We start from the raw sequence: 27,612 nt of genomic DNA, 5'->3' as shown, positions 1-27,612 counted from the left end.
TCTTGTAGTTTATAATAATACCATAAAAATATAAGGTTGTCGATGATATAACAACAAAAATTTAATTTTATTATGAGTTCATCGAAGATTCATCATTTGATGAACAGAGACGACTATAGTTACAGTATTGATGATTGAAAAGAGATAACTATATTATCAAAATTATAAGCAGTATTTGCACACAATATATTATATATTTTTGTGGTTGTGTGGTATTGTAAAGCTAAAAAGCTAAAAATAACACATTATTTGATTACAAAGCATGTACCGTGCAATAAAGGGCGCTAGGACTTAAAAAAATTGAACATTTTATGCAAGATTAACATATATATATATTTTCAATTTTTTTTTTGCAGTTACAATGATTTTTTTTGACAATATGTCTTCTAAAAATCAGTTAGCAAATAATTTTATATAATATATTTCAATATTTATAATTATTTTAAAAAAAGACGTAATAATTCATTAAAAAAATTAATAAATACAAAAATTAAAATGATACATTTTAATAAAAACATTTCATTATATACAGAATATTATTTTAAAATCATAAAATCATTTTTGATAAGAGTTTAAAAAAAAATTAAAACATATCACAGATATTGAAAACTGTTTTAAAAATAAATCTATTCAAAAATCTTTCATGGAACACTCTGTATATAATAATATAATACTGAATATAATTGAATAAATTAAGGTGGATTGGAATAAATTAAAAAAGAAAAATTGGAATAGTTTAAGCGCGTTTCTTCATTTAAAAATTATTTTTTCGTGGTATCGAACATGTTTCGACCATTCCAAAACCCAAATCTAATGTAATACATCCGGTACACTTGCGATCGACACATTGTAATTTTGAATTACATTTAATAACCGTATTACAGACGTCATCAGGGCCCTAAAATAAATAATACAAATTATTAATGAGATAAAAATAAACGACACGATAATAAACCGATAAGTATCGGGAAATACCGTTAGAATTGTTAAGGCGTTTTAAATAGAATGCGCCTTTCCACCAAATTTTAAACTAAATAAAAATAATACAAGTTATATTGAAGCAAGTTACTCTTGTCCATAATGCACTAAATTACAGGAGTTATTTTTTTATTTAAATAGGTTCAGTATCACGACATTCAGCCAATGCACAAAAACCTTACAAAAATAGGCGGGGGAAGTGCCTCCATTTTTAAGGAAAACCGTTGTAGGCTATATCTCCATAACCGTGCACTTTAGACCAAAAATGGTAATAGGCTTTATTGTAGATAATCAAATTACCTACCTTTTTTTGTAAAACAATTTTTTGTATCACTAACCCTTTATGACTAATACGACTATGACGATTTACTTATTGACTATTTGGCCGATTTCTCTTCTAATATTTCTTTAAACAAGAAAATGATAATAACTTAACTTTTCAATCTACAAATTTCCTAATATTTATATATACTCCAAAATTTTTGCAAGGGTGCAAGAAAAATCCGCTATATTATAAACAAATAGATTATCTTCACTCGGAGCATTGAATCGAGGGATAATAAATAAATAAAAACTTTAAAAAAAAAAATAGATCTACGTGGGTTTATCGGAACCGGAAATACAGACCTTATATTATGGGTTTATCGATATATACACGGCGTTTTATTTAAGAAACATTTATATTAATTCCTTAATTATTTACCTGATAACAAATATTTTTTCCACAAAGAATACTAAATTTCAAATTTTGGCCAAAAATACATTGTCCATTCATCATTTTCATGTCACTTTCATCGACTGCGTCACACATGTCTTTATAAAGCAATTTTTCACGCCTATGAAATAAATTATTTCACGTAATTATTTGTTTTTTTTTTTTTTTAAATTAAATTTTTGAAATACTTACAAACTAGTAAATGAATGCTGAGGTTGAGCCTGAAGCGTGGATATCAACATTACATTGAAAATAATTAAAATAGTTAAAAATTGATGCATAGTTTGGAATGTTAATTTAATTTCTGAAATAAAAAAATAAAATTCATTAATATTTTGCGAAATAATTTTAAAAAATACATTTTTTTTTAATCCAATTAAAAAATATCATTTTATAACTATTCAATGAAAAAATGAAATTTTTAACGATTTTTTTTTGATAATTTTACAATTTTTTTTTTTAGAAAGAATATAGAGTTCTTTAGGCCACCTGCAGTTTGTTTAGGTCAAATAAACAAACACATTTAACCTTGATCTTTTATCTTAAAATGCTGATTAAGGTGGCAGTATCTTTTTTCTTTTTTTTTTTGGAAATTTATGATAAAAATTCGATATCTAAAATTAGATGTAAAATAATTATTTAAATAAATCGGAGGTTGTTTGAATTTTGATTCTGAACTATTTCAGTAGCGTAGTAAACATTTTTATGCTGTATTCGAAAATGAAAGATATTACATCGAATAGATTTTTTGTTTAAATACCATATATATATTGAGATTAAAACTTCTTATCGGATTTGAATTACAGAAAATAAGCGTATATGCTGAATTATAAAACTTTGACTTTTTCTTTAATTTCTCATACTCTTTAAAAATGTAATTTTTAAGGCATAATCTTCGTCGTACAAAGAAAAGAATGTATTGAAATCGATAATTAGCTACGGTTTGACCCGATAAGTTTTAGAAAATACTTATTTGTATGTTTAGAAGATAATTTTGTATTACCTTCTTCAAAACTTGGCTATTGGATTTATCATAAATTATTCTCTGAGACAAAGCTGGAAATTATATTCAGAAATGTTTGTTAGAAATCTAGATTCAATGCGTTTAAAAAATAAATCTTTAATAGTTTTTGAGAGATTTGAAAAAAATATAAAGTAACCATTTGAGCAATTTTCATCTTATATAATTTCTGACAATTAGTTGAGATAAAACATAATTTAACAAGAAAGTTGGAGGGAAAATAAACAAAAAACTTTACAAATCTTTCACAGGGTTTCAAATGGTTAACGCGGACTGGATTACTTTTTAAATATTTTTGAAGTGAAAACTTCTTTAGCCGCGTTGAGAGATTTTTGAAAGAGGTTTAACTAATGGTTTCGCGTATCCTCAGAAGCGACATGCTCATCAATTAATAAAGTTCCTTGTTGAACAAATGAAGAAAAAAGGTTCACATCCGATCACTAAGTTAAGCAACACTTGGCATAGTCGTTACTCGGATGGGAGACCTCCTGTAAACACTATGTGCTATTGTCTTTTTATTATTTATAAGAGTATTTTAACATAATGTAAATATGTTAATAATTTCAATTTACAAATTATGAAATTTTAATTATTCTATAATAAATTCAAAAATTAGTATTCCAAAATTTTTAGTTTGCAATTCTGTCGGAACTCTCCATGACTTGATAGAAAATAATCATGATCTTTTTTTTTTCTAATAAGAAAATTTTAAAATCGAATTCGATTTTAAAATTAATAAGTTAACTTGAGAGCGGTTGATACTTACATATCGCTAAAAAAGAGCACCTGGTCAAAATTTGATTGATTTTTGTTTATTGATAGAAAAAAAAATTGGATAAACAATGAATTGTGTTATCCGAGATATTTACTATAAAATTTCCTCGTGTTAACAGATACCAGATATATTTACATAATTTAAAAAAAAAATACATTTATATCTTGTAAAAATATTTTTCATTCGACATATTTATTTAATCTTCATATTAAATAAATATAATAGCCTTTACAGATTAAAATAATAATTATAAGATATTTTTGTGCTCCAATTTTTTCTAATAAACACGTGTTTTATTGTAAATATTTATGTGAAGACTTTTTTTGAAAAACAGGATGAATTCTCCCGGTTTAATTAAAATCAAGATTAAATTTTTAATAATTTTTTCTTAATAATTAGTTTTCACTTAAGAATTTTAAAATGTTTTTTAAGGCGAAAATTACTAAAATATTGTGTTTATAATTTTAATACGATATAGTTGTGGAGATCCATACAATTCGGGAGTAAAAACTCCTTAGACTAAAAAGATAAACCATAAAATATCGAATCTTTAAGGTAATACTATCGGTAATAGACTTTGCATTCAAAATTTAATGAATCTTGGCATAGTTTTCCATTATTATATCATAATTAATCAGTTAAATTTTTAAGGGCCTTCAGAGAACTGAAAAAAAGATATTTTAACATTGATCCTTATGGGAAATCACAGATCTTATTTTATTTCACAAAACTGGACGTTCAGATTTTCAGTTCTCTGAAGGCCCCTAAAAAATTTAACTGGTTAATTATGATATAATAATGGACAACTATGCCAAGTTTCATTAAATTCTGAATACAAAGTCTATTACCGATAGTACTACCTTAAGGTAATAGCAATAATTTTTGTATATATAAGTATACGCAGGAGAATGGGAAAAATTACTTTCTGCCAAGGCAGAATTTGTAGAATAATAATTTTTCTAGAGGTTACAAGGGTGCATTTAAAAAAATTTAATTTACCTTGCGAAGTATTTTTGCATTGCAAATTTCCAAGAAACACAAAACACTTAATTATAAAAAAAAAAATAATTAAATTATTTACACCCCGAAAACAAATTTAATGTATCTCCACCAATAACTTAAACATAAAATGTTTGTGTAAAAGTCATTATTTATAAATCAAAGCACATGAAGATATAAGTCCAAAAATTATTAAAAAATTGGGTCAAAAATAATAAATAAAATAAAAAAACAAAAATTGATAATTATAATTTTGTTTGAATGTTTGAAGCTTTTGAGGAATCTCGAGTTGTTACCACGGCGTTCATAACATCCGTAATAATAAAAATTACTAAATAAAAAGATTAAATAAAAATTTTAAGAATTAAATTTTTATTTCATAAATATATTATCAGTGTATTTAGACCTTAAAAACCCAAACACTGTAATATATGTTAAAGCATCCACGGTCGGTATCCGTGGACATATAATATGTTATTTAAATAATTTCATATTTATCAGAATAAATATAAATAAAACTAGGGTTGCCTCATATAATAATTTCGAAAATCTGACAATTGAGTCCTTTTTAATAATAGTTTAACGAGTTTGCCTATTTCTAAAAAGTGTATAAATGTATTTGGAAAATCAATATTGTAAATTATTTTTTGAAACAAATGTATCTTTGTAATAACCAGTAAAATAAATCAGAATTTTCAAAGAATTTACCCAGTGGTGTTTTTACTGTATTAAATCAAAGCAGATAGAACATTACCGTCTATTTTATTTTTCTACGTCAAAATATTTCTACTGCACAATTTTTCTACTTAAACAAAACAACTATTAAATAATTATACGTTAAAATATTTCTATTTCTATACCATGTGTGTTTGTACCATCTAGGCATATACGTATCTGTAGTATGACAGAATACATCCGTTTAGTAATGCATCTAAGCGAGAGGTATTATATACATGTATTGAACATTAGTTGGAAGACGCTTGGAGAGTGGGAGTTTTTTAGTTAAAGATAACTAGTAAGTTCATCAATCCCACTCTTTGCATGCATACAACAGAAGATCTGTCGTATCGTATCTGTAGTCTTACAACACATGTATATAATACCTCTCGCTTAGATGCATTACTAAACGGATGTATTCTGTCATACTACAGATATGTATATGCCTAGATGGTACAAACACACATGGTATATTTCTACTTTTTAAGATTAAATTATACTCCTAGTAATATTAACAAGAAACCTATGATTTCATATTTTTCAATTTTCTATCTTAAATACTTCTATTCTCAAAGATCTATACTTTTATGCTAAAATTTCTTATTTTTTTTAAATAATTTAATTTTCAAAGAACACTACTCCTGTCATATTCAATTGTACGATGTCGAAAAATCGAAGGTACTCAAATATTTTGGAGAGAACGTGTATTAATTTCTCTTTATTATATTAGCCAACCTTTAAATTTTTCAGTTTACCCAACCCAAAAATTAAAATTTAGAGGTCAAATATATTGAAAATAAAAATAGTTTAATGAAAACTACTTAAAAGTAGTTTTATTTGAGTGGGAAAATTATGCTAATACAAGTGAAATTTACAAAATTGAAAAAAAACCCGACAAATGGGATTTATTCCTTGTCGATTTTTGGAAACTTAACTATGAAATGTTCTCAATCAAGTCGGTTCGACCGTTTAGGGGCTACGATGCCATTGAGAAACACACAAACGCACAAACACTTTAAACTTATAACATTCCTTAGTTAATCAATATCAAAGTGGTGGTCAAGGACATCAGATGAGATGAAAGGATACTTAGAGAGCTATCATTTTTTGGGACAAATTTTTGGAAATATTTTAATTGAAATTGAAATATTTGAGTTGACTTTGTTCTTTTGAATTAAGTAATTGTTTTACCATTTCACTTTTCAAAATGAATTGAGCCAGGTTTATTTGACCATTCATTTCCATAGTAATTATTTATATGCTAAACTTATACGTCATGCCTTTTCCAAACTGAATCGATTTTGAAGATCATCATCAATTTTTTAGTTTTTTCGAGAACGGAATTCTAATCAAGCACTTGAAACATAGCTAAGAACATTCTCCGTTAAATTACCATTAAAATGAGACCAAAAAAATTAAAATCGGTTCAACCGAAAAGACAGAAAAACACGCAGACACACACACATAGCGATCAAACTTATAACACCCATTTTTTTTTTTTTTAGTTCGGGGGTTAAAAATAAATCCTTATTAGAATATCTTTATGCCATTTTTTCATATCGCATTATTTGCTTAAATATCTTCAGCTATACATTTGTCAAATTTTTTGACTAGGAGAGAAATATACCCTTGGAAATTATATTAAATTAAAATCTTAAGCAATTTTAAAGTGAACGTTCTATCAAACAAAAGTTTTTGACCATTTAATGAAAACATGTGATGTGCCAACTATTTATTTCTATACAAAACGAGTATATTTTTTTCTTAAATTTAATTTTAAATAATTGTAATGATGTACTAATTATTACAAAATCTGGTGCAAAAAAATTTTCATTTTTAAATATAGACAAAATATTTACATTATAATGATTCCATTAAGTGTGGATCAAACCGTTTAATAAAAGATTCTAATCGAAATTTTATACAAAAACGAAAAGACTATGAACAAAGTAAACTTTTGAGTAATAAAATACAATTTTCCCCATTTTTGGAGGGAAATTTTAATAAATAGGAATTAAATTGAGCTTAGAGTACCACTAGCACATAATATAGCGAAGTCAGTTGAAATCTTAATGGATTTATGAAAATTTTTCAAATATTATTGAACTTAATTGAGAATCTAGAACCATTTATGAATAAATTTATAACCATCAGAAGTCTCTTCCTACCATTTATTTCGAAAACAGTAAGAGAAAATGTATATGAAAAATTTCAAAAAATGTGGGTATATTTCTAACAAAAATCTTCCATGATGTATCTCTCATTATAAAGCTTATCGTTCTGGATAACGACGTAAAATAGACTCGCGATCTAAAAATGTACCGCTTAGGAAGGAAAACAGACTAGAGAAATAATATTATTACTTTTGTTCGGTATGTAATTTGTATATCATATCTGTAATAAAATTGCTTATAAATAAAAATAAAAGTAAATTATTATATATTATTTCTATAGCCTGTTTTTACCCATACGGGTATCGTACTGCGGAATTCCTCACGGGTCGAGCTAGTATTCTAATATTTCAAAATGCTATGCAATGATTCAAAAATAATTTCTAAAATTCATTGGACAGTTCTCTCGGTTTTCGCTTTTCACTCATCACCTTCCGCAGCGATGTGCATTCAACATAGGCTTTGAACTCGACATCTGACTTATAGAAATGTGTGTGTCAACTTTGTTCCCAACAAAACGAAATAAAAACAAATTTTTGAGGCATTCCTATTTTGACCATGGAAAAAGAAATTATTCCGTATACCGCATACATAATGTAATATAAAAACGATAAAATATGTCTGGTATAATTGTTAATATTCCTTATTATCTACGGACCTTACAAAAAAATTTTTTAAATAAATAAATAATTTTTATAACTAAATATTACAATAATAACAATAACAATAATAATATTATATTAAATAAAATAAAAGTCTCTCTAGACAGTGTTCATAAGTGATAATTATGGTGTAAATTCCAAAAACACCACTTGTTTTTAAGATATTATACGACAGTGAGTAAATTCACCTATTTTTAACTATATCTATCCTGCACCTTTAAGATTTTTTGCTAGCCTATTACCCAAATAATAATTATCCAAATGTCCCGAAATTTGGCATGTAAAATCTTAAAATGAAAATACGTGCACATGTCACGCCTGCAAGATTAAAAAATTTAATTATTATGACATATTTATTAAATTTATACAAATAATAATGACACTATCTTCTTTTTATGCTTACCTTATGCATGATTTAGCTCAAAAATTCATAGAAATTAATTTAAAAATATTGAAACACAAGAAAAACAAATTAGTTAATAATTTTAAAAAAATTCGTAGAGCAGGAGCTGTGTTAGCTAAGTAAATTCCCTCAGAGATTGGAAATAAAATAACATATTTTTTTTTAAACGATTATTGGCGATTTAATTTTTCAAGAATTTTTATTACAAAAACTAAGCGCCTAGAAAAAAAAAAAAACAAGAGTATTTTTTTGCTTAAAACTGATATATAATTTTTTTTTGTCATCCCCCACCCCTTGTTTATCTGTCGATTTTTCTCAAATACCAAAATCCTTCTTCGCTAGAAAAGTCGTCAGAGAGGATAATCATGGATAACATTTTATTTCGAGTATCGTGGTATTCATTTCAATAACTAATGTATTGAATAGTTTAAAAAACGTTTTGAAGAGCTAAAAAAATGTACAAAATTAGATTGATGGTGATTCATCAAACATTCAAAATAATTTTATAAACTCATCTCCGTGCAGAAAGTGTCAACTTTCTTCGCGTTGTGCAAAACGAAATTCCCGCTTTCTGCCTCCGTCAAGGAGAAAAATAGTACACACACCACGACATTCTTTACTTTTGCTCTCTACATACTCTTTAGAATATATTTTAAAAGAATAGTGATTAAATTTTGAAGCCTTTTATAATCGTATGTATTTACCTTCGACGAATATTTTCCATTCGAAAAAAAAAAAATTTTTTTTTGTTAAAAGTACATTTACATTATTTTACATATTCATCAATTAGATATTTTATTATTACATTATCAATCGATAAATATATAATTTAATATTATAATGAATTATTGTATAATTAAACCGATAATATTATGTTGTATTTTATCTTTCTTTTTTATATAAAACCGTTTTATCTTTTTTACAATAAAACTGTAAATTTTAAACTCAAGAATAAAGAGAAATAAGTTGCTATAAAAAATTTATATTTATCAAAAATTATCTAAACATTGAAAACTATTATCAAACTTATTATATATTGTAATTTTCATACTAAAATTGAGAATTTCCTTACTAAAATCCAGTACGTACTTTTGACTAAATTTATAATACCTATATACAGAGCGTTCTGTTATTGACTGCAGATCGTCATCCTGCAGAATAAGCTCATAACAACGAAGGAAAAAGTTATTTTCCACTTTTGGATCTGAAGCCTACTTTGCGAGATAATAAATTAAATTAATATATCTTTAGCGAATAACAGTTCAATAACATTTTGAATGAAACCAATAAAACACTACTTAAATAGAGGATGTGTTTTATCATAGTGGAAGGCGTCTCTAAATGCAAAATTATTACAAAAAAAACTCTATTTGGCTACTTATGTTATTATAAAAACTAACCCAGTAAAACCTACACTGCTTTTCTTTGTAAATTAATGATGAGTGCCCCTCCTTCATGCATTTACCATGCACTAGACCAGCCCATCACAACTATTAATTAAAATTAATTTTGTTGTGACGGCGGGAATCGAACCCGCTACCCTAAGCATACCGCGGACGTAATTGGTTACTTAATCAACTGTGCTAATATAGCTTATATAGTTTAAGGAAAAACCCTAAACCATAAGTTAATAAATTTCCGAGAAATGGATATTATTCTTATTATTATAAGTTCACTTAATTATTATATAAGACAAGACAGAATTCAAAAATAGAAAACATATTCAGCAAATTTCTTTTAGAATACAGTACCAAATTACTTTTAGAAACTTTGAGTAAGGTTTACAAAGCTAATGTGAAGTTTTATGATACACCCTCTCCGAGCGACTTCCCAAGCGACTGTGCGAGCTACAATGAGCTACAGTCGCACATGAGCATTTATTTTTATTGATATTTAAAACAATTCCAAAATCTATTTATAGATTTACACATTTTTTTAAGAAATTGATATTTTAAGCAGACATGCATTAATATATAATTATTAGCATGAGATGATTATACTAATAATTAACTTATTATTATTTATAAATAATTATTAATTATTATTATAATTTGTACCATTTAGTAAAAGGTTAAGTTCAACAGTGCACGAGTTGAAGTCATCTCTAATTTATTATTATTGAATTTTATATATATGTATAGTAAGTATATAAAATAACAAATGGAATTTCCCGAAAAGTTTTTATTTTTGTGTATTTATTTTTAGATATACATAATAATTAATTTATATGACACTTTGTTTTAAAATACTTTTGATACTTAAAATCAATTTGGAAAAACATTTCAAATCCATAAATTATTTCAAAAATAAATCACATTTCAAATACTCAAATTACCTTCATAAATCAAACTTGACATAATATTTTATTGAAATTTTATTTTGAAGGATATCTGTAATTTTTGAGGGATGGCTCCTGTACGGAACAGACAGAAAATGGCATTAATTCGTATGGCTAAGCCACACCGCAAAGACTATAAAATAAAAATTGCATCGGGTACATGCTATTTTATTCACATATACAGACATGAATATAAAAGTGATATTTATACATTCTGCTTTGAATATGAAACGTAAAGATATATTGAAAATTTCGATTTTGATTTTCGGACACAGGAATACTCGAACACAGGAATACATCGAATACTGGAAAGTTAGGTATTTGGCTGCTTAAAAATTAAAGTATAAAAAGTAAATATTTTCTTGAACGACGAAATTTGCTACCATATTAAGAATTATTGTGTTAAGAAGATATTTTTTCTTCACTCAAAAATTGCAGACATTTGTCAAGTTGATTTATATTTCTCGTGATTAACGATCTCGAAATTGCGTCAATCGTTGAGTAACAAAACCAAGATGTGCTGAAAAGACGGCGTAAAGAAATTTTGCTATAATTAATAAGTGAAGTTATAGAAAATCACTTCAATATAATTTTATTTTGGCAAAAACCGGCGTCCGAAGAACAAATTTTCGTAAAATATCGTGCGCCGTACATAAGCTTTTGTATTTTAACATTTCTACGTCACGAACGTAGCACAGTATGCCTAATTAACCTTATATTTAATTATAAAAAAATATTTTTGCACGTGCTGGTTATTGATCTCAGTACACCTCTGTCTCAATATAATAATTAATATATCAATGTTTTAAGCAGTATATGGAAAGTTATTTTCATTATCTAGGAAATTGAATGTGGGGCCATAAGGGTCACACTCACATGAACTGCTTATCTTGAATTAAACACCTATTGAGATCGTTGACTGAAGAAATATTTACTTGTTATTAGAACATCTACTCAAGCAATATTTACTTGTTATGAGATCATCATATGACCCAAGGCACTAGGCACCAAAGAAAAGTGAAAAAGCTAAAACCCGATTAGGTTCACAAAAATTTTAAACAAGCACAAAGAGAACGTGGAGTAAAGGCTAAACATTATTAAAAAAACAACTCAATAAATTTCAAAAATAGAGGGAAACATTTCCGCACATAAATGTCTGTATGGCAGTAAAATTGCAATTAATTTTCCCCACGCTATTTATTGCAAATGTGAATAAACTAAATAAGTGCACTTACATTTAAATGCGTCATTTTTTATATACTTTTTTCAGTATAGCTAATGTGTAGGCGAGGACAGGTGTTATTTAAATGAAGTTGTATCGTTTTGATGGCAAACAAAATTGATTCATTTACTTTGAGATATAATTGATGACTTGCACGTGGTTCAAGGATTAGTTCACGTAAAATTTCAAAAAAAAAAAAGTAAATAGTAAATAGTAAGATTATATGCAATCAGGGATTTTATAAATTTATTGAAAAATATTGTATTAAGTGCACATATAGTTCAAGGAATTTTTTCAAAGAATTTAGCGAGACACTGTTTCGAAAAACTGCAAAAATTTTATATGATTCTTCAAAATATAATACTTGACAAATTTTTCGAAACATACTCTTCTTTTTCGAAACATTATGTAATAAATCTATAATATAAAAATGAATCGCTGAATATGTTGCTAAGCGCAAATCTCGAGAGCAGCTGAACTGATTTCGCTTTCGCTAATTATTTTTTTATAATATATTCTTGAAGTACGAGGATGGTTCTTACAGAGAGCAAAATTTAAAAAAATGCCTGAAAAAGTCTAAAAACAACACTTTTCTATATACCCAAGATTCGTAATAATCATTAAATTCAATTTGAACTTTAATTTACTATACCATAAAGTTTAAGTGTTAGAAGATGGGTTTCGGGAAAGCAAAACAATACAACGACTGCTTTCAAATGACTTTATTTGGAGCAAAAAAAGTAGTTCGGGAAAATTTCATGCCAACTTTTAAGGTTTGTAATAGTATTAAAAAATAAAAATAAAGAATCGACTATTAGGCGGTACGAAGTTTGCCGGGTCAGCTAGTAATAATATAACAAACAATTTAGTGTTTCGAGTATAAGGACGATCCCAAAAAAGTCAGGTGATGCAAATATTTGAGACTTACGTTTCAATTTTGAGGGTGGGTTCTGTTAGAATTTGGGAAGATTAGACGATAATTACGAGTAAAATTTTTCGATATATACCATAGTTTTTGAAATATTGATGCCTAATGACTTTGAGAAAATCACTTATAAAAGAAATTAACATAAATTCCATTCATTTCATCACTTTAAATGTAGATATTTTATGAAAAAAAGTGTCGCTTGTTTTTCTTTATAGGAAAATATTTAAGGCATACATTTAAAGATACTTCAATATAGGATTTATATTTTAAAAACGCTAAACTTTAACCGCTCAAATCTATAAATTTAACACCCTAAAGGATATTAAAAAATTAATTAAATAAAAATTATATAAACAATAATAAGCTTTTGACCACGAAGGGGTATCAGTATTTTAATTTCAATCTGTGTCTAAAGCTGGTGTTTCCAATTTGCGTTCAATATATTATACACACAAAGATGCATCAATTCCTATAACATTTCACTATATTGACCAAGACAGATATAGTATCAAGAATTATATTTTATCTATAAAGATTCAAGGTTTTGATCTCTATTAAACGTAATATCGAAAAATATATGTTTATGCCTACGTTCTAAATATTATTAATGAAAATATGATTACGTTTTTATTGTTTTCTTGTTTTCTCAGAAGTGGGCTGATCCCAATGGTGGTACCTAGATTTATGTAAACTTTTTTTCGTGTGCATAAATTAAAATAATCTGATAACGAATATTACTTATTGACAACATAAAACAAACATTTAAAGGTACTTATATGTAAAAGTGCGGCTTCACACAAAGAATATTTGCCTAAATATCATAATACCTACATCAAATATTTCTAAAATATATACACCATGTTCTGTTATGATTTGACCAAATCCAATTAAATAATTTTATACATTTTTTAAAATCCTTTCCATTATATTAAGAGAAATTTACTAATATCTACTGATTATCATTGGCTACTGGTTATCGAATAATAGTCAGTGAATGAACAAATTTATCAATTTGGCATACCCGTATGTACCAAATGAGGTCTCCAAATATGGAAAATGAGTTTTTTTTGTTTCTCTTGATGAGCTTATTTTGGTAAGGTATGTTTCTGCAGTCAATAACAGAACACGGTGTATAAGAAAAAATTTTTATATTTAAGGTTTTGTTCTATCTCTAACGATTTACAAGATGGATCCTACGAACCCAAGACCCAATTGACCTATATTGCACGCTATAAAAATTTCAGCTTGATATCATTTTTCGTTTTTGAGTTATCGTGTTGACAGACAGACAGACGAACAGACAATGGTTTAATTAGGTGATTTTGGAAGAGGTGGCAAACTTAATTTTTTATGTGATGTTTTCTATATCGCAAACATTCATTGTGTGTTGTTGGTCATCATGTGAAGCCGTACCTTAAACACTTACAATGTTCGAGAATGAACTGCGTCGTAACGTCAAATGGACGATTTATAAATAGAAATATTATTTACAATTTGATTTGAATGAAAACATGTTTTTCAAACGTTCACTTTAACGAATATCGCATACCATAACGATGACTTTCCTTTTGTCAAAATACTGAGAGGATTTTGTCAAAATCAGTTAGTTCATTTATTGAGCTTACCTATTCAAATATTTTTCAAAGGATTTTCAACAGGTAGTTAGGTTAAATGTCTGGTTTGTAAATTCAAATTTGGAAACTTTTCATTTTTTGAATGGAACTAGAGTTGTCACCTGCTCGGGTCCCGTCCGGTAGTGACGTGCCAAGGAGGTTTTGCCGGGCGGCTGGGATTTTGAAAATTTTGCTGGGCCACCGCGTTTTCAGGATCGAAAAAACAAAAATTAGCATTATGATTGCTGAATCGCTACCACGATGGATTTGACCTCAGCACTAGAGTAGTGAGAATTGATTTTTTTCATGATTTAGTGTTTACAGGACCCCCTCCCGCTTTTTACTGCAACTTTCCTCACCCACTTCACCATCTTTATAATGTGCCAGACGAGAGACCTGACCGAGGTGTAAATCCTAAATAGAACTCTGACTATGCAGTGTAAATGGAATAAAAAACAAGATAACTTATTGTCTGTAGCATTAGCGGAATATCATTCCTCCTATGACTTGAAAGATGCAAATAAGATAAAGATAGGTAAATTTAGAAATCAGAAAAGAGTAATCATGAAGCAGAGATAGCTCGTTTTCTAGAGTTCAAACTACCCTTAAAATTCACCGAAAATTCCTAAGTTTGTTTCTCGAAAATTCTGCTGCATAGTTGGTAGTTGTGGGAATGAGCCCCCTCCCTAAAAAAAGTCACTGCGAATTGACTGAAGATTGAATGTACAATATTAAAAATATAGTAAATTACTGTTGATATTTTGTATCACTTATATATTACTTTTCTACGTGTAGTTCCCCGCACGGGTCGACTAGTTTTACATTAAAATGTTCAATCCATGTTATTTTTTTCATGATTCATCATTGTAAATTTAAAAAATCTTGAAAACCAATTATAAATACTTAGAAATTAGTCGAACTGCAATCACATGACTGTCTCGTTGTACTCGTGATAGTCTACGTAAACTCGTGAGTAAAATAAATTCGGAAAATTCTTTGAAATGACCTGAATTATTCAGATCAGTAAAAATACATTGAGAAGCATGTATATTATTTATTATTCAAGAATCAAAATATTATTCAGTCGAAACATTTGACGTCAATTCAAAACAGCCACACACCTAATTCTAAAATGTGTACATATAGTCAATAATTGAGATATAAACAAAAAAAAATGTATTTTAGTACATCGAAATGTAAAAATTGAGTGGGTTTTTATATGATAATAATATGAAGATATTAAAATCAAAACTAAAAATTCAATTCAATTGATTTACTAGACATACCTAGAATTGACTAGCATGTACATGCATTTTATCAATTTTACCATCTATCTACAAATACTTCCGTTCAAAGAAATGCGACGGTCTACTAAAAGGTTAGGTTAGGTTAGGTTAGAGTGGCTGTCCTGGAGTGGTACACACTTAGACTACAGGCTCCGTTGTGATACCGAAAAAGGGTTGGCCCATCCTCGGCCACTTTTCCATGAACCATTTAGAGCTGTCTTAGAACAGCAGGAGAGCTTTGACGTCGACGGACTCCAGGTCGGAGAGGTCGTCAAAGAGAGGCTGCCTCAAGTAAGTCCATCTCCTCATGACAAGAGCTGGGCAGTGAAATCGAGCTTTTATAAAATAAAATTTTTTGTAGCATCAACATTTCTAAGCTTTACAAACTTGGGACTATACTTAGTACCTATACCTTGGTATATATATTACATATATACAGGGTATAACAACCCAAACTTTAACAGCTTAAATCTATCAATTTAATAATACTTTTCGCTACGGATTTATAAAAAACGAATCAATCCTGAATTAATATTCAATGTCAAATTAAAAAAAAGGTCACTCATCCAACGAAATAGACACGAATTTCTCAATCAAACAAAAATTTTGGAATGTTTTTTTTTCAACAAAGTCCGAATTTATTACAAAAAATATAACTAATCGTCAATATTAGTAAACCGCGGACTTTGTGCAATCAAAACAATCACACCAACACATCTGTAAACGATTGAAAAAGAAAAGCGGTTGTCTGTGTTTTTCAAATAAAAACAAAATAATTTTTATTTGTTAGTCATTATTAAACGAATCCATTCACCAATTTTAAATTCGTTAATTTCGTCATATTCGAAATAATCATCACACGACGACTTATTTACAAATATTATTTACGTTTTTATATGTTTGTTATTCGAAAACAAACCGTAGTTGACGAATAAAAAAAAATAAAAAATAAAAACATCTTTATTTTCGTATACAATTCAGTGATACGTTCTTCGATACCACCGCGATTATTTGATTTAGAATCGTTTAAGAAGTGAATCAGTACACAACAAACGCTTTATAAAATAATTAACTGTTTTTAATTAAAGAAATATTAATTTATTATATTGATATTACTATTTTTAAATAATTTTTTAATTTTTATTTGACACAATTTTTATTATTAGTAATGTGATTTTGAGTCCTCAATAAAATTATTTTTAATTTTGAATATTGCTATTTTAAAATAAAGTGTATTTATAAAATAATATATTCTATAATTATGGGTATGATAACCCGAGTTCGGGGTCGTTTGCATAGTATTAGTAAATTAAATCCTCAATATTATCAAGAAGAAAAAATTGCTCAAACAGGTAAAAAACAATTTTTTATTACGAATATAATTTTTTATGAATCTTATCCGAACGAGTACCTAGACATTTTTATCGAAATAATAAAAACTTTTAACAGTCTACTTTAATAACATTTTAAAATAATGTAGTGATCGTAAAAATTGGAGTCTTTTGGGAATACAAACACGGACTTTAGTTGCAATGAAAATGAAATAAATAAAATTTATAATCAAATGACTCCAACTGACTTGCAAGTTGCAACCTAATCTTTATCGTTGTGCAGGGTCTAAAAAGGCAGCATTAAGACTTTAACAAACAAGAAACATATTTTTGTGCCTTGGCGGAAAGTTTTGTTTAATTTTATTTTCCAAATTTGAGAACCTTCGAAAGTTTAGATTTATAGTTAATCTATAATTGGAAATATCTCAAAGATTACAAGATTTTTAGTAAATACGGTAAGGATCTAATTTACCATGCTTCCCAGATTTTTACATATAATCTGTAAACATTAAATTTAGGGAAAAAACTAATCAAAATTTAATTTCTGACGGACTATATCGATTGTAAATTATTATTATTATATTAATTCACAGTACGTAATAATTTCACTTTTGAGAAAAAAAAATCATTCGTAGTACCTCGCGACATTCTAATGAGGTCGCCTCTCCCCTCCCACTCTTCTACTCTCGTTATTCTCGTATTTTCTTTGTTATTATGTTGTTGTAAACATCGGTCAATGTCTTTGGTCAATGGCCTAATTCGCAAAAGTTTTCATGGTCGATTGTGAAATAAAGTCAAAACGTTTATTTAATTTATTGAAATTTATTTATTTTAATTTTTTTTTTATTCTGGAATTAACAACGATATTTAGGTCAATATTTAAAAATAAAAATAGAATTTATAAGAAATTATGCTTCGCTATAGTTGTTAGTTGAAATATATAGGTAACCAAATGCAAGTGAATCAAAATAAAAAAATATTATTTTTATTTTTTGGAACAACATTTCAAAACAAATTACGTTTTCATCAAAAACATAGTTTGGCTGTCATAGTTTTAACACTTTGCTTTTCGCATCTATAGTATCAAAACAAACAAAAAATAAAAAATAAAAATAAACAATCGTTTAACGGCTGTCAATAACTAATCAACATCTGTTTATTGTTTATCGAAATAGATACAGAATGTGTAAGTAGGTAGAGATACATACATTCTGATTTCTTTTCAAGCAAATGATTTCAAATTAAGTGTATTCTTTAATTGATAAAAAATTATTGTATAATAAATTTTATATCAGTCTGCGTATAATAAATTCGAGATATTTCGACAATTTTTTATTATATTTCGACAATGTTAAGATTTTTCAATTCCTGTGTTTTCCGAAATAATATCTAATTAAAAGGCAAACTAAATTATACACAAATAAACTTGCTACAAATCTTATGATTTCGTTAAAATTTGACAATAAATTGTCGAAATAAATTCAAAATATGAAAAATATGTTTGCGCCAAAGTTAGAGGTAGCCAATTGGACTGCGTCATATTCATATGTGACAGAACATTATAATCAATCAACATAAAATAAAAACATTAGCACCATCGCATCGATCTTATTGTATAATAAAACTTCCGGTGTAGGTACTACATCACACCGACAGTAGTAAGAAGAGTAGAATCAATAAAATTTAGTCTTTTTAGTTTTTGGAGCTTAAAAATCGTAAAAATCTATCTTAACAAGGGTATCGCAAGCGTATTGGTCAAGGAGAGGAGGCCAGAATGAAAATTTTTAGGACAAACACTTAAAACAAAGATTTATTAAGATGATATATTATAGGAAAAGCTTAGGCTAGACACTACAGATTCTAAGACGTTCTATAGATTCTAAGATTTTCCTGTGTAATTTGTATGTACTATTAATTTTTTTTAATTTTACGCTTCTTGGGGCCAGATATAAGAGAGCATTGGTGGTTGCGATACGTTACTTGATGCAAATTTTCTATTTCATCTCCCAGAATTAACCCTCACAACCATAATTCGATTTTCTTTAAGTTTTCCTGTAAACTTTGAATGAAGAGAATATTTCACGCTTTTCAAAGTAAAAAAAAAAGCTTCCGGCGGCGGAATAACTAACCCTTTTAATATGTCACATAGCACACTTGTCAGAATTTTCTTTAACTTTCTAACTTATCCTTAAAGTCAGAAGCGTTTATTTACAGAATACATTTATGATATCTAGCTCTATACGTATATAGGGGAAAGTGGTCTATAATGATCCCTCAGAGTAAAATTATCCCTAGTTGTTTTAAGTAAACCATTATAGCCTTCTAACATATTTATCGATAGATGGTTTCTGCGCGATTAAATTAATGGTTCAACAAATACTTTTACTTTACTTTTGAGAAATATTGAATAGTTCTAAAAATTTGAACACATCAAAAGAAATTTACATACCAACATTGTAACATTTGAATAAAGAACTCGAAAATATTTCGACGTTGTACATATGTAAAATATAGTTTGGCTGTAAATTACATTTTTTCTTAGATTGGTCATTTTAGACCACCTTCCCCTATTAAATCAAACTTTTCAACTATTTTCGTCAGATAGATTCTAAGAAGCTATCTGATGGCAGACGGACATACAGACAGACACGATAATGATCCAATGAATATGAACACCAAAATATATAAAAATGAATTATTAGATACAAATCGGTTTGTTTTTAAAATAAAAATTAGGACATGTTGTTTTTGAAGATATTGTACACAAAACCATACGTACATATTTATATTGTATTTAAATATTTATAAATTTCTTGGCTAAAATTCGAAAAAGAGTGGCGTGATATCAGAAAATATCATTGCTGTAGCCAACAACTACAACAATAATATTAATTTTTTTTTATAAGAATATACGTGAGTACACACACTGTCAAAAAAAAAGAATCAAAATCATTGAAAATAATCAAAGAAACGGTTGTTGAATTTATACTATACTTGTGTTAAAATTTCATATAAAAATCGCGAATATTATACTGATATTGACAAGATTTACAGCTTTTAATCACAAAATCATTTAAGATTGGTTGCAATTTTTGTTAATTCGTGTGTACATGTTCGAACGTAATAAAATGATTTGTTTTTGAGCAATATCATAAAATGCAATTAGTTTCCTTTCATTTCGAAATGAATATAGATTTAAAAAAAATTGTTTATTTTTGCTAAAAATATTAAATTACGAAATCAATTTTAATATTTGTGAAATAATTAAGTGATTTTGGTTTTTGAAAAATACTTGAAAATCAGATAGATAAGTATGTTATTGAATATATCCAAGCTCAAAATATATGAAATTTGTTATTTTATTTTTGATTCAAGTAACGATGTTTTTAAGTTTGAACATAGCTCGAAACATAAGAAAAATATTCTGTAATATTTATCTGACACAATTAGCATGAGTTACTTTTTGAAACGTAATTTGTATGTAATTGCGATTAAAAATGCTACAGTATTGTACAATAGTTACGAAATGTTGCCAAACGAGCACTTTTCATACGTTTCTTAATATATTCCCATTTTTGCAAAAAAATGGATAAATATAGAAGTTATTATAATCGATAAAGGAAAAAAAATTGTTATCCCCTATCAAATTTTCAAATTTTGAGGTTTTACGTTTCAAAGTGAGTAAGAGATAAAAAGTTGAATATAGATAAGTAGCTTCGAATTGTCTTGTCTATTAGTCTATTCGCTCCGTCCATGGCTTTTATATTATAAAGTTACCATAGAAACGACATACTACTTTATATATCTATATAATTTTATAGATGGACATAATATAAGTTTATGCACAGTAATTATGTTTGTTATTTAATTTCTAATGCAAGTACGATTTGACATTTACTATAACATTTACATGCAAATAATTGAGAATTACTCATTAATTAAATAGAACGCATGATTTATTGCAAATTTTATAAGATAAGAGCGCTGCAGTCCTACTATGCTCCCTGCCAATAGTTCCTTATTTCAGGTTATCATTAGCGTCTGCAGTACCAACTCTGTTTGATAATAATAAGGGGAAGAAAATGTTGAAAATCCATTTCTCAAAAAAACATTAACCACTTTCCCAACCCTTTAACATTATCGAATCAGGTTGGTCAGACACAATAAACCAATAACTTGAACCTTCCTATCAAGTGAAGATATTCTAAATTGCGTAATTCAGTTCCTATAGATATTTTTTACAATTTAATTTTTTTTTTTTTTTTGTTACAGTATGTCTTTTGTCAGTAGTATTTTTGATGCCATATGTGGGCCACAACAGTTTTATGGGTATGCCCATGTTACTCGCTTTTTGTAGTTGGTTAAACAATTACAGTTGTGTGGCCGCCCCATTATTGGTCACAGCGAAAGAAATATGTAATCCGGTTTCATCTATTGCAGTTACACATTTCAGAAAATTACTTATAACATTACAAGGTAAGTTTGATCTAAAATTATAAACAAATCCAAAAATTCCGGATATCGAATATTTGCGAAATCTAACTTGAAATTTCAAAAACTTCATGCAATAATTGTATTAGTTTCAACACTAGATCCTAAAAATATTATAAGCAAAAAAAAATAATGTATAAATAAGAAATATAATTTAACATTACCTGATAATGATGTGTAGAATGAAAAACTAAGTGAAGGAATGAAGGATTATGCTTTAAGCACAAGCCTTTTTATACAAAATACCTTTCAACTTACATATTATAATTAAAAAAAGCTCATCTCAAATGTAGGAGGACAATTTGATCGGATGAATTAATCGATATCAAAAGATAATAATTGAAATATAAATATACTTACTTCCACTAAAAATTATAAAAAATCATACTATATGCAAAACGAAGTTTACGCCTTTCGTTAATTGTTCAATTTCTCCCAAAATAACTAAGTTCGAAAACAGTTTATTCTATATTATTCAGTATATTATTAACTAGCGACCCGATCCGGCTTCGCACAGATGCAAACTATACATATAAACCTTCCGGGAAAAAAGTTCATGCATAATGTTCAAAGCAGCTTCAAAATCCCTTGCTTTGTTTAGAAAGTGTTAGTGGATAAACAGAGAGACGCGTAGGGCCACTTTCTGGTATACTATGTATAGATGTGAGTTCTTTACACAATAATTTCATCAGTTATGTAATAATTTTGCCTATATTTTTAATTATATAATATTTTTATAAAAAAATTATAGCAAAATTATAACTTACTTGATGAAATTATTATTTGAAAACTCATATAAATAATATAATGAAAAACAAGTGCAAATAAATATTTGACTGAGTTAATTGTTGAAATACCATGTATAGACGGTGTTGATTACAATTAACAAATATATACAATTTGCGCCCTCCCAGGTAAAAAGTGATGTTCTATCTCTAACGGTTTACAAGATAGGTCCTACGTTGGTTTTATTTTTCGCGAGATTTTAGATACGATTTTCATAATATTCAATGATGGAAGTTTTGTGATGTTTTATATTATTCTAACATCATTTTTATTTTTATAAAATTAACCCTTAACTTTAATAATTTCTATTATAATATACCAATTAATTATAAAACTGTTAAAGAAAATAATAATTTTTTTAAAACAGGGTGTTTTAGATTAGGTGTTACTAGTTGTATCATATACAGTGTGTCGCATTTAAGATGAAGACACCCTCACATTTTCGAGAGTCATACTCGTTAAAAAATTGCAAAAAATCGAAAAATTTTTTTATCTCCAATTTCGATAAAACTCAGTATATAAGGTAATTTTGACCCAAAAAGTTCAAAAATCGGGTGCATTTGATGACTGGTCGATTAGATTTTGAGATACGGACTAAAATCGATCCAATTATTGCGATATCTCAGAAACTATGCATCCAATCATTAAATTATCCCGATTTTTATACTTTTTGGGTCAAAATTACTCCATCCACCGAGTTTCATCAAATTCCAAAACAAAACTTTTTTTGCGTTTTTCTCGATTTTTTCAAAGGGGTACCCCTTAAAAAAATTGCAAAAAATATAACAATTTTTGTTATCTCCAATTTCGATAAAACTCAGTATATAAGGTAATTTTGACCCAAAAAGTTCAAAAATCGGGTGTATTTGATGACTGGTCGAATGGTTTTTGAGATACAGACTAAAATCTGCCTTCAGCGTAAATGGGACAAAATATAATTATTTTATTGGAAAATACCCTAAATAAATTGGTAAACATTGGTCAAAATACTAGGATTCAATTTATTATTTTGTTTCCTTTTTTGTAATAACTTTAAATCTTTAAAATTTAAGAAAAATTTTACATAGCTAAAATTGTAATTGAATAGCGACTGCCAGCTAAAAACCTTATATATTTTATTAATCATTCTGCTAATTGTTTCTAGAAGTTTATAAAGCGTTATCTCTGACCATATGTATTTTTCAAAAACTATCCTGTATTATCCTAGATTATAAATAATATTTTTAATCAATTATGTCAATCAAAATACGTCTTAATTAAAAAGCATAATATATTCGACATAACTTATGTTTAACAATTGACATTATAATTATCTTTTTATCTATTCAAGTGGAAACTAATAATAAAAGAAAATTGATATTGTTACAGAGTTAGCACAAGCCATGTGGGGTCCATTTTTAAATGTAATTCGTATGCTTTATGCACCAATTGATCGAACGGAGCGTGCATTTTTCCGAATGCAAAATTTATTCACTCTAATTAATCAGGTAATTATTATTATTTAAATTTTTTAACAAAATTGTAATTGTAATTACTTAATTTATCTTTCTTATTTTCGGTTTATTGTGATGGGATAAAGAGATGTTAACGTTTAAGGCATTTTAGATAAAGTTCAAATTTTCTTCGAATTTTTTAACTTTATGACGTCATCAGAATCCAAAAAATTTAATTTTGATCTATCACATCCAAATTTTATCCAATTTTGATAAACCAAGTATGTAATCCTACTAAATTTGGGCCGTACTTTTCAAATTTTTGATCAAAATTAACCTAGCTCTAATCGGTTTCAAGAATGTGGAGTCCTGGTCCCGAAATAAACCGCATTAGTGACAGCTAGCGAAAAATTGACATCACAGCTGAAAAGATTGACCCAAAATTAGTGGGTTTTAAAAAAAATTCCAATAAGATCGGATCAAATTTGCCTGTGTTATCAAAAAAATCAAATTTTTTAACCTAATGACGTCATCAGAATCCAAAAAATTTAATTTTGCTCTATCACATCCAAATTTTATCCAATTTTGATAAACCAAGTATGTAATCCTACTAAATTTGGGCCGTACTTTTCAAATTTTTGATCAAAATTAACCTAGCTCTAATCGGTTTCAAGAATGTGGAGTCCTGGTCCCGAAATAAGCCACATTAGTGACAGCTAGCGAAAAATTGACATCACAGCTGAAAAGAATGACCCAAAATTAGTGGGTTTTAAAAAAAATTCCAATAAGATCGGATCAAATTTGCCTGTGTTATCAAAAAAATCAAATTTTTTAACCTAATGACGTCATCAGAATCCAAAAAATTTAATTTTGCTCTATCACATCCAAATTTTATCCAATTTTGATAAACCAAGTATGTAATCCTACTAAATTTGGGCCGTACTTTTCAAATTTTTGATCAAAATTAACCTAGCTCTAATCGGTTTCAAGAATGTGGAGTCCTGGTCCCGAAATAAGCCACATTAGTGACAGCTAGCGAAAAATTGACATCACAGCTGAAAAGATTGACCCAAAATTAGTGGGTTTTAAAAAAAATTCCAATAAGATCGGATCAAATTTGCCTGTGTTATCAAAAAAATCAAATTTTTTAACCTAATGACGTCATCAGAATCCAAAAAAATTAATTTTGCTCTATCACATCCAAATTTTATCCAATTTTGATAAACCAAGTATGTAATTCTACTAAATTTGGGTCATATTTTTCAAATTTGTGATCAAAATTAACCTAGCTCTAATAGGTTTCAAGAATTTGGAGTCCTGGTCCAAGAATTAAGCATATAATTAATTCTTGGAACAGGCACACGATTCTGTTGCATTATACCCCCCTATACATAACCCAATCAATCCATAAGGAAATTTCGAAAAAACTAATTGAATCTGTTTGATTATTTTTCAGATTACGTTCTTTCTATTAGCCGATGCATTATTAAACACATACACGACATCGAAAAAAGCGGGACATGTAACATCATTATACTCGTTAATGTTCTATAATGTTATTTCGTATTGTACATGTTATATTAAAGAATTAATCGAAAAAGAAGACTGGTCACCATATGTACATATTACAAAAGCATCAAATGTTAAACATTTAGCAATGACAACAACGAAAATTGTTTTAGAATTTACAAAAGCTGTTACTTTCATTATAACTGTTATATTTATGTTGTTAGTATTTGGATTAGAACAAAAATTAGAAAATTATCAACCATCAACATGCTATACAATCATTACATGGCTGTTCTACATGTCCACAGAAAAAGTTTTCACAGATATATTCAAATCTGCAATTCAATTTTTACAATTAGATTATTTAGAATCATTAGAACTTTTATACACACCGGTATTCTTACAAAGTTTTACAATGGTGCTAACAGGAATCTTTATATTACCAGTGATGGTATTATATGGCAAATATAGAATTATATTAATGGCATTATATTTTAATATATATTTACGGTATAAACATTTAAATTTATTTGCATTAAATGATTTACGACAAGAACAAAAAGCATTGGTGCCATTTAGACATGCAACTAGTGAGGAATTAAATGGTTTCGATGATATTTGTGCGGTATGTTTAAGTCCAATGAAATTAGCAAGAATTACACCATGCCATCATTTATTTCATGCAGATTGTTTAAGACAATGTTTGAAAACATCAAATAATTGTCCTATTTGTAAACAAGAATATATTATTTTAAGATAATTTTTTATAGGTTTTAGTCAGTGAGTTTTTTTATTTTTACACAAAGTTAATTTTTACCTCGCTTAGTATTTGTTTCTATCACGTATGGCGCTAGTGTTTCAAACATTAATATGGTGGTCTGATTAACTCGCATATTTTTTTTATTGATTAAAGAAATGGAACACATATTAAGCGATACTATTGTACTGCTTGTTTTTAGATTATAAAGCAATTTATAAATGTTGATTTGATTAGAAATGAAAGTTTTGCATTGTTATGTGGTGAAAGATGAAAAGGTATGAGTTATTGTGAGGCAAGAGTTTAAAATTGTACATATTTAGTTTTAAGTGTTCTGCAAAGATCACATACCTGTTCTTTTTTCTAAATCTTACGGTTGGATGTGTCTTATAGACATATACCATCAATATTTCATCAGAGAAGTCCTCAATTAAAAAATGACCAGTGTGAAAATTTCTGGGTTCAGATGAGAATATTCATTGATAACCATGAATTTGATATTCAGAGTCATTTAAAAGAATGCATACGGTTTTTGAGAAATGTTTCCAAAAAAACGGTTGATTTTATTATGATGGATGACACTCTAATTTAATCTATTCCACTGTTTCTCGTCGTTTACGACCCCTTTTAAATTCAGTGACTCATTTTTCATTTGGTAATTTATTTGATGAAATATTGACACAGTTTATCCGATGTCATTCAGCATGAATAGTGGCACAGTTTATCCGATATCACTGTTATAGTGGCACAATTATCCGATGCCATTCAGCATTAAAAATGATCAATTCTAAACTATCGAGTTTTTTGAGCGAGCACGGTATAAGTCTCTTTCACATTCTTTGTTAGATGTATAATTTAAAGAATTTAAAATTATCCGAAAATTATTAATATTCAAGCAAAGTATACAATATAAAGTTTTAAAAATATTCATTTATACCTTACTCTGTTGATGACTCTTTGAATATAAGTCTATATTCCAAAGAACGAACGACATTTTATACTACCAACAAATGAGGCATGTCAGAGAACACCTCATCTTCAAGAACTTTCGAAGGTTAAAAAATTATTAGGCTAACCACAATTTAGCCACACACCAATTTCTAGAGCTGTATTTATCAATGACGTACTGTATGCTCATGGACACTCGGCTTGCCGCGAAATTAAAGATTTTTTAGGCTCCTTAAAAAAGAAATCCCCTTATGAAAATGGAGGGCGGTATGTTCTTAGAAGACAAATTTGTAGACAAGGTCATGACAACAGGCTCTCAAATAATATTCCTGACCATAGACCTACTAGCAAATTTTATATCTAATTGATAAAGGCGTTGAAAGGGATTTTTATCGCTAAGCTATTGGGCATTAAAGAATGATGGATAAAAGTTTTATTATCATTTGTAAATTGCTATTTTGTTAATGTACTTAGAGATATTTGTAATATCATGTATAAATGTGATTGAATTTATATTTTTTGTACTACA

At 27.7% G+C, this 27,612-nt stretch overlaps 2 protein-coding genes across 3 annotated transcripts; one reads left to right on the top strand and one right to left on the bottom strand.

Moving 5' to 3' along the window:
• Positions 1–702: 702 nt before the first annotated feature.
• LOC123292412 lies at positions 703–21,838 on the bottom strand. The gene is made up of 4 exons (XM_044873062.1): positions 21,815–21,838; positions 1,886–1,997; positions 1,682–1,814; positions 703–898 (listed from the first exon to the last, which is right to left on the bottom strand). The coding sequence occupies exons 2-4, from the start codon at positions 1,972–1,974 to the stop codon at positions 755–757; spliced, it is 366 nt and encodes a 121-aa protein (XP_044728997.1). The 5' UTR covers positions 1,975–1,997; positions 21,815–21,838; the 3' UTR covers positions 703–754.
• On the top strand, positions 17,035–27,612 carry LOC123292411 (E3 ubiquitin-protein ligase RNF139-like). Of its 2 annotated transcripts, none has more exons than XM_044873058.1 (4): positions 17,035–17,180; positions 21,432–21,635; positions 23,805–23,923; positions 25,326–27,612. In XM_044873058.1, the coding sequence occupies exons 1-4, from the start codon at positions 17,090–17,092 to the stop codon at positions 26,136–26,138; spliced, it is 1,227 nt and encodes a 408-aa protein (XP_044728993.1). In that variant the 5' UTR covers positions 17,035–17,089; the 3' UTR covers positions 26,139–27,612. The 2 variants fall into 2 exon arrangements, with proteins under 2 accessions (XP_044728993.1, XP_044728994.1); XM_044873059.1 differs by lacking the exon at positions 17,035–17,180 and adding an exon at positions 20,423–20,470.

Source organism: Chrysoperla carnea, chromosome 2 (assembly GCF_905475395.1).
Source record: "Chrysoperla carnea chromosome 2, inChrCarn1.1, whole genome shotgun sequence".
NCBI lineage: Eukaryota > Metazoa > Arthropoda > Insecta > Neuroptera > Chrysopidae > Chrysoperla > Chrysoperla carnea.
The sequence above is the reverse complement of the archived record's forward strand: the minus strand, read 5'-3'. Positions and strand labels throughout refer to the sequence as shown.

Excerpts from the sequence above, each read along its gene's own strand:
- LOC123292412 (XM_044873062.1), bottom strand. The coding sequence starts at position 1,974 with ATGCATCAATTTTTAACTATTTTAATTATTTTCAATGTAATGTTGATA. Across the intron at positions 1,815-1,885 it reads CAGCATTCATTTACTAGTTT|GCGTGAAAAATTGCTTTATA; the intron begins GTAAGTATTTCA and ends TTTATTTCATAG. Across the intron at positions 899-1,681 it reads GAAAAAATATTTGTTATCAG|GGCCCTGATGACGTCTGTAA; the intron begins GTAAATAATTAA and ends TATTTATTTTAG.
- LOC123292411 (XM_044873058.1), top strand. The coding sequence starts at position 17,090 with ATGGGTATGATAACCCGAGTTCGGGGTCGTTTGCATAGTATTAGTAAA. Across the intron at positions 17,181-21,431 it reads AGAAAAAATTGCTCAAACAG|TATGTCTTTTGTCAGTAGTA; the intron begins GTAAAAAACAAT and ends TTTTTGTTACAG. Across the intron at positions 21,636-23,804 it reads ATTACTTATAACATTACAAG|AGTTAGCACAAGCCATGTGG; the intron begins GTAAGTTTGATC and ends ATATTGTTACAG.